The sequence below is a fragment of the Scyliorhinus torazame genome, chromosome 8 (genome assembly GCF_047496885.1).
Source record: "Scyliorhinus torazame isolate Kashiwa2021f chromosome 8, sScyTor2.1, whole genome shotgun sequence".
Taxonomy (NCBI): Eukaryota; Metazoa; Chordata; class Chondrichthyes; order Carcharhiniformes; family Scyliorhinidae; genus Scyliorhinus; species Scyliorhinus torazame.
The window spans coordinates 240,022,355-240,035,302 of NC_092714.1; the positions used below are offsets into that span (position 1 = coordinate 240,022,355).

The window sequence follows — 12,948 nt, forward strand, 5'->3', positions numbered from 1 at the left end:
GGTCCCGACCGATTCAGGCCCTGACAATGGGCCAGGATCGGGGCCGCGTCATCTACACCCGCCAGGCCTTGTCGCCCGCGTAAAAGCGGTGCCGCATAGATGATGCGGCCGGCACCGCATAACGGACGTCATCCGCGTATGCGCGGGATGGCCGGCGCCAACCCGCGCATGCGTGGTTGCCGTCCTCTCTAAATCCGCCCTGCAAGAAGATGGGGGACGGATCTTGTAGGGGCCGCGGAAGGAAGGCAGTCCTCCTTCAGAGAGGACGGCCCGACGATCGGTGGGCACCGATCGCGGGCCACCCCACATTCCAGGTGAAGCCCGGTGCAGGATCCCCCCTCGCCCCCCCCCCCCCCCCCCCCGCAGGCCGCCCCCCCAGCATTCACGCACCGCCCACGACTGCAGCGACCAGGTGTGGACGGCGCCGGGGGGAACCCGCCGTTTTGGCCTCAGAATAGCGGGGGTGCCAGAGAATCGCCATTTTGGGTGTCTCCGGCGATTCTCCGGCCTGCGGCCCGCGAAACTCGACCGGGCCGTTCCCGCTGCTTGGGAGAATGGCGGGAGGGCGTCGGACCGGCGTCCCCGGAAATTTTGGCGGCCCAGGCGATTCTCCCAACCGGCGTGGGAGTGGAGAATTGCGCCCCTGAAGTTGTGCGTGTGAGTTGGTGCTTGAGTGACAACTTGAGAAGCCAAAGGCACTGAAGCTTGGAATATGAGACTGAAACGCTGTGAAGTGGGCTATTGTTGATGTCATCGGAATTGGAGCAGCTTTTGGAGAGAATTATAAAGCAAAATCTTCGAAGTTGAAGACTGGGATCCCTCGTGAGAGAAACAGAGTACCAGTGAGATTGGTTGGCTCATAGTGTTACTGACATCTGGGTGGGTTGTTGAGATATCCATGCACACTGTCTTGGTACCATCTGTCATTTATTGTGTATTCTGATATGTTCGACTGTTGATTCCCAAATTTCTTTCTCTGTCAGTCTGGCCTCAATAAAAGTTGAGATGGATTCGCACGTAAAAAGAAGTTATTTATTTAGCTTGCAAGCTTGATTCATTTCATAGAAATATAAGAGACATCCAGTTTCCTATATCCCAGAAAGCGAATGAACAAAGAAACAAAGGGATCTCTGCAAATCAATTCAAATGGTATCAAGTTTCACATACTCGACGCCCATAGGTCAGCCTATATCCCTCCTGACCTGTTTGATCTATTCTGATTGGCTCACTTCCAATCCCTTTCTCTGGCCCCTATCAATGCAGCATCACTCTCATAGACACACCTCTTCCTGCTTTTTCCATGCGGTCTCAAATCCCTTTCTCCCTAACTGCCAGAATCAAAGTGGCTTATTTCTACATTACATTAACTAGTATCTCTAAAGTAACTATTTTATATCACATTCGTCATGACCACATTTTGTTTGATACTTCACATGTACCTCATACCTACCCTGAGTGTTAAACTGTAAGATAGATATTACAAATTGTTTTATCTTTCTGATCCTGCCTCATAAAGTTCATTTTTGGTTGTTTATAACCGTGGAATTTTGTCACTTTGTTCTATCAGAATCTCAAACTTTGGATGGAATGTTCCATTTTGGTCGAAGAGCCCTGGCGGGAGCGGGAACGTGAAAGTATCTTGCTGTGGAGGCCGGTGGGTATTTGCTCGACATGGCTTAATTATTTCGCAGTCGGGGGTTTCCCAACATTTTGTGGCAGAGCGGGCTCGCACCCCATCATCAGATCTGGACACCATATTTAAAATGTGCCCCGACATTAATGTACCCACCATTTAAGGAGAAAGTCCACTTCCTGGAAGGTCCTGAAGCTACTCAATTCACATTGTTGATGCTCCACCCACCCACTGCTGCACTTAGTGTTCATGGGTATGATCACTTGGAGGTCTCTAAGTCCTCTTCCCATCCCTTTAGGCAGCCTCAGGACTTCTTGCAGGTCAGTCTGACGTTTGCCTGTCATGCTGATCTGGACATGTTCTGGACTGGTGTGATATCCTACTGATGGCACGGAAAATTGGACTGGTCGGTTGGGCCTTCATCTGCATCCCTTTAATGGGATCAAGGTGGTTTCATGCTCTGGCGGGAATGGTGACCCACCATGACAGGTGGGAATGCAAGTTCCCACCATCATTTCATTCTGGTGAAAAAACAATTTTTCACTCATGCCATATTGTCCCTCCATCTGCTATTAAACCCACCACCTGGGTACAGTCTCTGGAAGCCGCCACCTCCCCTTCCCAATGGGCACATACCTCCTTAACAGGTTCTAACCGAAACCTTGGGGGTCTGGTCTAGGATCATCAAAATACAAACAAAATCAGATTGTCGCAATATCATTTGAAAAAAAAACCTAGAACTATACTACCAAACTTGGTGCTGCCTTATATCAATGATGAAGTTTAGATTATGTTACAATTACATCCCATTGTCATTTCAAGCTAGGAATATTAAAACAAAGCTGTGAATCTATGCACTTCATATTTTGACAGCTTTAGGAAATCAAAAACTTTTGCAACTCATTTTGCCCAATCTCTGCCGTTTACAGGAAATTTGATGCGAAGATGTCACCACAGATGCACCTGGTGTGCACTGAAACAGCATAATTAGTTTGGAAAAATACTGTTGCAAGAGTTTCATTCCACATATCATAAAACCATACATTGCTAGGATTGAAAATACATCTCAGATAGGAAGTATGGTGCTTCTTGAAATGATGAAGGGATGTATGTCACAAATTCATTTTCACAAGGGTTGTACTATCTGAAATGATAACTGACTGTCAGGATACACGTGTTGGAATTGGGAGGAAATTTAGTGCATGGATTTGTTTAGCATTTGCTAAATTTTTAGCATAATTGTCGTGTTTTTAATCTCAATTGCCTGGATCATAATTAGTCAGAAATTATGCCAGTTATGTGCCAGTCTTGCTGCAAGAACTTGTACCAGAATTACCTGCAGATCTCATTTACCTCCACAGGGATATAAAACTGGTATCAAATAGTGCAAAGGCAGTGCCACCAATAAGAGGAATAGATGGTGCCTTCAATTGCAATGCTTCATTCTCAGACTTTTTTACGTTTCCTCCACCATTATTATGCAGAACAGGGATATGCAGAGAAGGCAAATCTAACTACTTAATACCTACATGTAACAGGAGAGCAGGGGTCCAAAACTTTTCAGAGCTCTGGAACTAAAAGAACTTTGGTTAGATATAATACATGTCTCGGTAAGAATGCAAAACCCCCCACTAAGTCAATAGCTATCTGTTATGGAGTATTATTATGCATCTTATATAAAACCCTTGCTGATGCCATCAGTAAGTGCTGTGATATGATTTGTTGTCCTTGTTACCTGTGTATATTCATTTTTAACAGTTATTAGATTCTGTTGCTATTATTTCAATGTTTAACTTGCTGCTCCTGCTCTGAATCCATACTGTATTTTAAACTTTGTTATTTTTATACATTAAAGAGGATGAACTTTTTATGGTCAAGTTATCACACTATCAAACTCCAAAAATCTCAATTATGATGCATCGGGGCGAGATTCTCCGACCCCCGCCGAGTCGGAGAATCGCCGGGGGCTGGCGTGAATCCCGCCCCCGCCGGTTGCCGAATTCTCCACCACCGGATATTCGGCGGGAGCGGGAATCGCGCTGCGCCGGTTGGCGGGCCCCCCGTGCGATTCTCCGGCCCGGATGGGCTGAAGCCCCGCTGCTAGAAAGCCTGTCCCGCCGGCGTGGATTAAACCACCTACCTTACCGGCGGGACAAGGCGGTGCAGGCGGGCTCTGGGGTCCTGGGGGGGGGCGCGGGGCGATCTGGCCCCGGGGGGTGCCCCCACGGTGGCCTGGCCCGCGATCGGGGCCCACCGATCCGCGGGCGGGCCTGTGCTGTGGGGGCACTCTTTCCCTTCCGCCTTCGCCACGGTCTCCACCATGGCGGAGGCAGAAGAGACTCCCTCCACTGCGCATGCGCGGAAATGCCGTCAGCTGCCGCTAATGCCCCCGTGCATGTGCCGCCCAGAGATGTCATTTCCGTGCCAGCTGGCGGGGCACCAAAGGCCTTTTCCGCCAGCTGGCGGGGCGGAAATTCGTCTGGCGCGGGCCTAGCCCCTTAAGGTTGGGGCTCGGCCCCCAAAGATGCGGAGCATTCCGCACCTTTGGGGTGGCGCGATGCCCGACTGATTTGCGCCGTTTTGGGCGCCGGTCGGCGGACATCGCACCGATACCGGAGAACTTTGCCCCAGGTGATTAAAGAAGGAAGTATACTTGTGAAATGCTTTATTGTTCATAATGTCCATATAGGAAAGGGTGTACTTGAGCATTTACTGAATAATGCAATCTGATTACATGGTCATGCATGGTCAAAATAAATTTCATTTGTCCCTGTGTTGTAGAATGGATACTGGAATGAATAAGAATGTCATTAATTTAAATGTGATGTTAAGGCAATGAAAAAACAAATGAAAAACTTCAACAATAAGTTTAGTTTTGATGCTATTTTCAACTATCACTGAGGAGTTCTCTCTTGCTACTGTCGTCCTGATACTTCACTCTTGGCTATTGTGTCTCCAACACAGGTACAGCATCTCCCCAGTACTCTTTCTGAGCAGGGCATTTTGAATGTTAAAGTTAAACAGGTTACATGATTTGGGGCAGGTTGCAAAGTCTTGTCTGGTCTATCAAGGCCGTGACATACCCTTTAAAACCCCAATACTTTCTCTCAATGATCACTCTAGTGGGGGCACATGCTTCATTGTATACTCCTCAGCTGTTGCTCTTGCAAGTCTTCGAACATGGATACAAGTGTCAAGCTTTGTCACCCACAAGAATCCACTTGTTTGACTATTCCTCTCGATTTCCGAATTCCTGAAGGTGACTGCAACTTGCAGAAAACGGAGGCACCTTTCCATTTAGTCACACAGCAGCTGAAAATTCAGCAAGTGGGACTCCTTTCTGTCAAGGAAGTGGAGGGGGTTAAAACTCGGAGCTTTAAAATATTTATTTCTTCATTGACAGGATGTGGGCATCGCTGGCTAAGCCAGCATTTATTTTCACCTTTGAGAAGGTGGTGATATTCCGTCTTCTTGAACCTTGTGGTGTAGGCCAGGATGGTGTGTGGCCTGGAGGGGAATTTTCAGGTGATGGTGTTTTCATGCACCTGCTGCTCTTGTCCTTCTAGGTGGTAGAGGCCAAAGCTTTGGAAAGTGCTGTCGAGCCTTGGTGAGTTGCTAAAGTGCATTTTCTAGATGGTACACACTGCTGTCATAATGCATCGGTGGTAAATGTTTACATTTGTAGATGTGCCAATCAAGCAAATGCTTTATTCTTGATGGTGTCGAGCTTCCCAAATGTTACTTCATCTGCACTTATCCAGGCAAGTGGAGATTATTCCAGCACACTCCTGACCTTTACCTTGTAGATGGGATATGCTTTGGGAGACATGAGGTGAGTTACTCACCACAGAACTAACTCTTGCAGCTGTGGTATTTATATGGATGGTCCAGTTCAATTTCTGCTCAATGGAGACCCCTGGATGTTGATAGCTCACAAAAATATCAGTGTATTGCATTTTATTTCGGGACACACATTAATGCAATGAAGTTGGATTGCTTATTAAACAGGCACCCTGCTACCATACTTAATCTTCTAATGCGCATTTCAGTGACTTAACAAACACTCATCCTTGAACGGTATTTCATGAATCGCAAATGGCTGCTTGAAATAAGCCAGTGACATAAGCGTTGAATGCAGTCACCACTTCCACTCTCCCAGTCAGATCATCTTGACGGTAGACCTTTGTGTAGAAGCCGGCATAGCTCTCTAATTGCCTCCTGGCTGATGCACACTTTAGTCACAGAGAGCACAAAGATCTTCAACTGATCAAAGTAGTCTGTAAATATATCTTGTGAGGTGGGGAGATGGCAGGATTTTTTATTATAATACTGCTGCTATTTCACTCTCTTTTCCTCCGCACTACAATGAAAATTGCATTCAGAAGAATTTTCTTTCGGAACCCCAGGACACCATTGAACTGCTTCGCTCTGGCATGGCAACTACTCTGGCACGACAGCTACAGCGTAAATGTAGCCCACAACAGCAAATGATGCACATATCTGACTATAAAATGAAATTTGATACCACAGATAAAACTACATTTCCTTGTGCTAGATTTATGTGATGGTTGACCAAAAGGTTAGGTAAAATGCTCCACTGAGAAAGATTGTAATTTCTACAGTTACCAAACATGCTGGGCATGATCCAACGGCCACGCTGTGCAGGAAAAGCAGCTCGCCTTGGCTAAGAGTGGCCGTTGAAAGCCGGGAGACCCTGCCTCTGGGATCTACCGGGCTCGCAATGCTTCGCGAGATTCAATCTGGTGAGACGTTGTGATGTGAATCCTGCCCACAATGGGCGGGCGCTTTTCAGCAAATCTGCATTTAAAGCGAGGCAGTAAGCCTCACTCTATTGTCCAAAATCCCAATGTACCTGAGGCTTTGGGATTCAACCCCTTCACTTCAGAGACCTCAGGCGAGTGCTGTTCAGCACTGGTCCCCACAAGCGGGGACCAGATGAAGAGGCACTGATGGGGGTCTCCAACAAACAACAAAGAACAAAGAAATGTACAGCACAGGAACAGGCCCTTCGGCCCTCCAAGCCTGTGCCGACCATGCTGCCCGACTAAACTACAATCTTCTACACTTCCTGGGTCCGTATCCCTCTATTCCCATCCTATTCATGTATTTGTCAAGATGCCCCTTAAATGTCACTATCGTCCCTGCTTCCACCACCTCCTCCGGTAGCGAGTTCCAGGCACCGACTACCCTCTGCGTAAAAAAATTGCCTCGTACATCTACTCTAAACCTTGCCCCTCTCACCTTAAACCTATGCCCCCTAGTAATTGACCCCTCTACCCTGGGGAAAAGCCTCTGACTATCCACTCTGTCTATGCCCCTCATAATTTTGTAGACCTCTATCAGGTCTCCCCTCAACCTCCTTCGTTCCAGTGAGAACACTATACTCCAAGTGTGGCCTAACTAAGGTTCTATACAGCTGCAACATGACTTGCCAATTCTTATACTCAATGCCCCGGCCAATGAAGGCAAGCATGCCATATGCCTTCTTGACTACCTTCTCCACCTGTGTTGCCCCTTTCAATGACCTGTGGACCTGTACTCCTAGATCTCTTTGACTTTCAATACTCTTGAGGGTTCTACCATTCACTGTATATTCCCATCCTGCATTAGACCTTCCAAAATGCATTACCTCACATTTGTCTGGATTAAACTCCATCTGCCATCTCTCCGCCCAAGTCTCCAAACAATCTAAATCCTGCTGTATCCTCTGACAGTCCTCATCGCTATCCGCAATTCCACCAACCTTTGTGTCGTCTGCAAACTTACTAATCAGACCAGTTACATTTTCCTCCAAATCATTTATATATACTACAAAGAGCAAAGGTCCCAGCACTGATCCCTGTGGAACACCACTGGTCACAGCCCTCCAATTAGAAAAGCATCCTTCCATTGCTACTCTCTGCCTTCTATGACCTAGCCAGTTCTGTATCCACCTTGCCAGCTCACCCCTGATCCCGTGTGACTTCACCTTTTGTACTAGTCTACCATGAGGGACCTTGTCAAAGGCCTTACTGAAGTCCATATAGACAACATCCACTGCCCTACCTGCATCAATCATCTTAGTGACCTCCTCGAAAAACTCTATCAAGTTAGTGAGACACGACCTCCCCTTCACAAAACCATGCTGCCTCTCACTAATACGTCCATTTGCTTCCAAATGGGAGTAGATCCTGTCTCGAAGAATTCACGGGGAAGAATTCAAGGGGATCGGCTACATGTCCTTTGGGCAGGGTGGTGCCCTGCTACCTGAATTCCAGCCTGGTACTGCCAAGGTGCTCAGGTGGCACTGCCAGGTTGGCACTGCCAAGGTGGGTGGCAAACTGGCATTTTTTGCACGCAGGCTATCGGGCCCTGATTGCCCAGCATGAATGTTGGGTGGGACAGGGAGCCTCCCATATTGCATTTGGGCTGGGGGTGGGTGGTTGGGAATTATTTTGGGGGCCTCGGAGATCGGAATGCCATTTAAAAATGGCATCCTGATCTCACGCTACAATGGGGAGTTCCAGCGAGCGGAGCTCTCCACTGTGCAAAATATACAAGTCATGTTGAATAGCCATGTGTTTCTCGGCACTGCGAATGGCGGGAAACACGTGGCTAAACGCGCTTATTATGGGACTTTGTTCCCTTTTGGGAGATTTGTGCCGCCTGTTTCTTGCTGAAACCATTTCCGGAAATTGAAGTATGTTTTATTAACATCACTTTCCATTTATGTTTTCATCAAGAGATTTTGGAATTCAGATTTTATGAAGGAAAATTATAGCTCATTAATTCTTTTCTCAATATACAGTTCTACTGATGCTTTGAATGCATTCTAATTCAATAAATAAACCATCATTATATTATAATGCAATTTGCAAAGCAACTTAATTTAATACTATTCCATTTTGAGATATAATTAAAGAGGATGTATTGATTTTATCCAAAAATTGTGTTATCTTATGCCATTTCACAATCAACAGTTTTTGCCCCAGCATGATGCCAGTATATTTGTGCCCCCAACACAGAGTGTTAATAATAATAATCTTTCTCAGTGTCACAATTAGGCTTACATTAACACTGTAATGAAGTTACTGTGAAAATCCCCTTGTCACCACATTCCGGCACCTGTTCGGGTACACAGAGGGAGAGTTCAGGATGTCCAATTCACCTCACAAGCTCGTTTTTCGGAACTTGTGGGAGGAAACTGAAGTGCCTGGAGGGAACTCCCGCAGACACGGGGAGAACGTGCAGACTCCACACAGACAGTGACAAGCCGGGGATCGAACCTGGGTCCCTGGCGCTGAGAAGCAACAGTGCTAACCACTGTGCTACAGTGCCGCCTAGAGAAATCAATTTGGGCATTTAGTCTGTCAGCGACACCTTTTTTAATAAAGTTATCATTGCATCAAAGTTACATTGTCATGCACAAATGGAGACTAAATTGGCTTGACAAAATGTATCACTATTATAATCAATGAGGAGTCCCAAAAAGGTAAGTTAAAGCAGATTTATTTTCTACTCACAGGAAGGAATTACAGCAGCAAGTATCACCCGAGTCCCAGCCGGGACCATCCTAAGATGCTGGCTCCTTTCTAGGCCAACTTTTATCTCGGGGATTTAACGAGCCCCAGCTGTTGGGCCTCCACCCCTCAACGGGGGAGATCGTATTCCACGAGCCCCACGAAGAGATGGATCGGGTCGTCCCCTGTTGGTTTAGTTGGGGACGAGAACAACCACTTTCTAGGAATTTCCCATTTTGAATTTTACTTCCAGCAAATAATCAAAGAGAGATAACATTAAAATCAAAGTATGTGCAGCTCAAAATAGAGTTAAAGCCACAATCAGAGCATAATCTTATTGAATGACAGGCTCTATAAGCCAAATGTCCTTCTCCTTCTCTTCTTTCTTATGTTGTTATGTTCTCATAAGTTTCAGAATAATACACATCTCTGTTGTCAGAATTTGCTTCTCAGAACTATGATTGTGTTTTTATATTATTTTACCTGATTGGAGCTCCTCTTGATTGAGCTGGCTTCAACAGGACGGTGATGGTGGTGTCTGATTCATTCAGAGGTGCATCTGTGTCATACAGTGGCATTGAGGGGGCTATCAATGGAAATCAAAATTCATCATAAACAGGAGGCAGATATCAACAGATTAGTACACTCCTTAAAACAGTCAATGATTTCATTTTTTAACTCTTATCTTCCACATCAGAACCCTTATCGATGTTCCACTGTGACATGCATCCATCACTTCCAAGACTGCGGTCAATGGCCTGTTCCCAGATCTCAGCACAGCTACTCCATACTGGTCAGTAGGAAATGCTATTGTTGATGTTGGCAAGTTACATGTGTTTATTTTGTGTTCCTTATAGGCGAAGGATATGTTTCAAATGCTCGACAAATAAGATGGAAAGGGTTATGGTGAATATTGAGCAAAGGGAGTTTAGGATAGAGGAATCATAGAATTTACAGTGCAGAAGGAGGCCATTTGGCCCATCGTGTCTGCACTGGCCCTTGGAAAGAGTACCCTACTTAAGCCCACGCCTCCACTCTATCCTCATAACCCAGCAACCCCAACCAACCTTTTTGGACACAAAGTGCAATTTAGCATGGCCAATCCACCTTATCTGCACATCTTTGGACTGTGGGAGGAAACCGGAGCACCCGGAGGAAATCCACGCAGACATGGGGAGAACGTGCAGACTCCGCACAGACAGTGACCCAAGCCGGGAATCGAACCTGGGACCCTGGAGCTGTGAAGCAACTGTGCTAAGCACTGTGTAACCGGTAATGATGGTTTTGAGCAGATTCTTGATAGGAAGGGAGCTGTAAGATAGGGGAAACCAGGTATAGTTCTGGAACGCAGACACAGAATGTTTGATTGAATGTCCAATGGTAATAGAAGGCATCTGAGGACTAAGACAGTCCAGTGTTACAGCGGGCACACATTATCCATTCTTGTAATCCCTCCTATTCTATTAGGAAATCATCATTTTATCATTGACCGTGGCCTCTCCCCCACCCCAGATTTCACAACTGTAACTGAAGTTAGGTCGGAAGTTTCAAATTCAACCTTGAGCCAAATCACTTACCGGCTATCACAGGGCCACTGAACATTTATTAAATTTAAACATCTCTAATTACTGCTCACAGGGGAGTTTTAATCGATTGAGATTTTATGAGTGGAGGTTTTCTGCTGTTTGCCTGTGTGTTGGCTGAATTTACTGACTGTTTTATGAACTGTAAGTCCTAGCGGTCAACAGGCATAATCAAGCATATCTCACTGATATAAAATCTGAAGTCTTTCTGTAAATGAAATAAAAAACACCTCAGATCTTATTTGATAGCTGATAATGTCTGTCCTGGCAAGGACAAATCAACTTTGTGGTATTGCTATTTATAGTCTGATTAAATATGGCAACTATTCACCTATGTTGTGAACATTAAATATTTGAGAGATGTGGGACAAGCTCATGTAAATCATTTCAAACCGCATTGACATTTGGGGTTAGAAATTGGATTTTGTTGTGCCTATTTTGCAGCTGCAAAGGTGTATCCACTCCAACGGGCAACCTGTTCCCAAACGACCCTCTGAATGGAGTAATCAACCTTCTACTGCCATCTTAGATCTTCAGGGCTTTTCCTGAGCCCTCATTAGTTAAAGCCTGTTGACTGCAGCCCTCTATCTGCTTGAAGCCTCTTTCGCTGCTCCGCTCTTTCTTTTTTTTTAAATTTAGAGTCCCCAATTCATTTTTCCCAATTAAGGGGCAATTTAGCGTGGCCAATCCACCTAGCCTGCACATCTTTGGGTTGTGGGGGCGAAACCCACGCAAACATGGGGAGAATGTCCAAACTCCACACGGACAGTGACCCAGAGCTGGGATCCAAACTGGGACCTTGGCGCCGTGAGGCAGCAGTGCTAACCACTGTGCCGCCGTGCTGTCCATCTCTCGTTATTCTTAACTGGAATCGCTTCTGGTCTCTCTCCCTGTCAACTACCCGGGACTCTTTTCTTTTGGAACATCTCATTGTCCTTTACCTGGGACTCTTCTGGGATATGGCTCTCCATTCTTGTTCACTTTTCTTTTTTACGCAGGTTCTCTGGGTTTGTGCTTGTCCCAAAGAATTAACAAAGTGCCAGATTATGTGCTGTCTGCTTCCAATCCACGCGTGCACAAAAATCCCCGTGACCTCTTGTGAAGGTAAGTCGGATATTGTAACACAAGTCAGGAGTATGATGCAATACTCTCAACTTGGCTGAATGAGTGCTGCTTTAACAACACTTAAGAAACTTGACACCATCCAGGACAAAGCAGCCCCTTCGATTGGCATCCTATTATTTATCTTAAACAGTCACTCCCTCCACCACCAGCGTACAGTGCCTTATTAAGGATGTCCTGCGGCAACCTGATAAGGGTCGCTCGACATCAGTACCAAACCCACTACCACTTAGAAGAACAAGAGCAGCTGCCACATGAGAACACAACTCCCTGCAAGTTCCCCTCCAGGTCACACAACTAGAATATGGGCGCGATATACTGACCGCGTTGCACTCTTTTCTGAGAGTCTTTGCACCTCACGGGATATACCCAAGTCCTGCGAGGCATCGGAATCAGAATACCATCCAAAGGGGGGGTATGTTTTAAACCTACTGAGACAAGGTTATCCGGGATCTACCAACATCTCCAGGGAGGCCTCAGCTGGGCGCTGTTCAGTACTGGTCCACACAAATGTGGATCAGGTGGAATGGCACCTGGGGGGGGGGGGGTGTTCTCCCGGTCCATCAAAAGTCCTTGGGTGGCCAGGGATAATGCAGTCTGACCCTCTGGCCCTCACCTTGGAACGCAGGAACCTTGACACTGCCCATCTATTACCTTGGCACTGCCACCCTGGCACTACCAAGGTGCCCAGGTGGCACTGCCAAGCTGGAAGGAGCACTACCAGGGTGGCAGTGCAAGGGTGCCCAGGTGCCACGGTGGCACTGCCAAGGGAGGGCCATGCCAATTAAAGGTGCGGTGGAGGAGGATATGAAGGGTGAGGAGATGCAGGCTAGGTACACAGGGGTCACTGGGAGGTTGGAGGGTGACGGGCGGGGGTCTGGAGGGGGGCCTGTAAGGGGGTTTGGGGGTCCTGAAGAGTGGGGCCCCCAGAAGCCTCATAGCGGGGTGTCCTCACTTAGAGGGGGGGGTTCATATGTGCGGAGGGTGATATTGCCCATGAGTGGGGAGTATGGGGGACCCACAAGCTTACATAGAGATTGGGGCACCCTTTCAAAATGGCGGTCTGATCTCTGAGTTGAGCTCCCCAGTG

At 46.8% G+C, this 12,948-nt stretch overlaps 1 protein-coding gene across 9 annotated transcripts in view; it reads right to left on the bottom strand.

The window, feature by feature from the left end:
* Positions 1–12,948, bottom strand: part of LOC140428486 (receptor-type tyrosine-protein phosphatase T-like) — a 1,877,905-nt gene that overhangs the window by 590,381 nt on the left and 1,274,576 nt on the right. For all 9 annotated transcript variants that reach the window (XM_072515007.1, XM_072515008.1, XM_072515005.1 and 6 more), the window contains exon 11: positions 9,637–9,739. In XM_072515007.1, the coding sequence (XP_072371108.1) occupies positions 9,637–9,739 (103 nt within the window). The remainder of the gene's footprint in view (positions 1–9,636; positions 9,740–12,948) is intronic.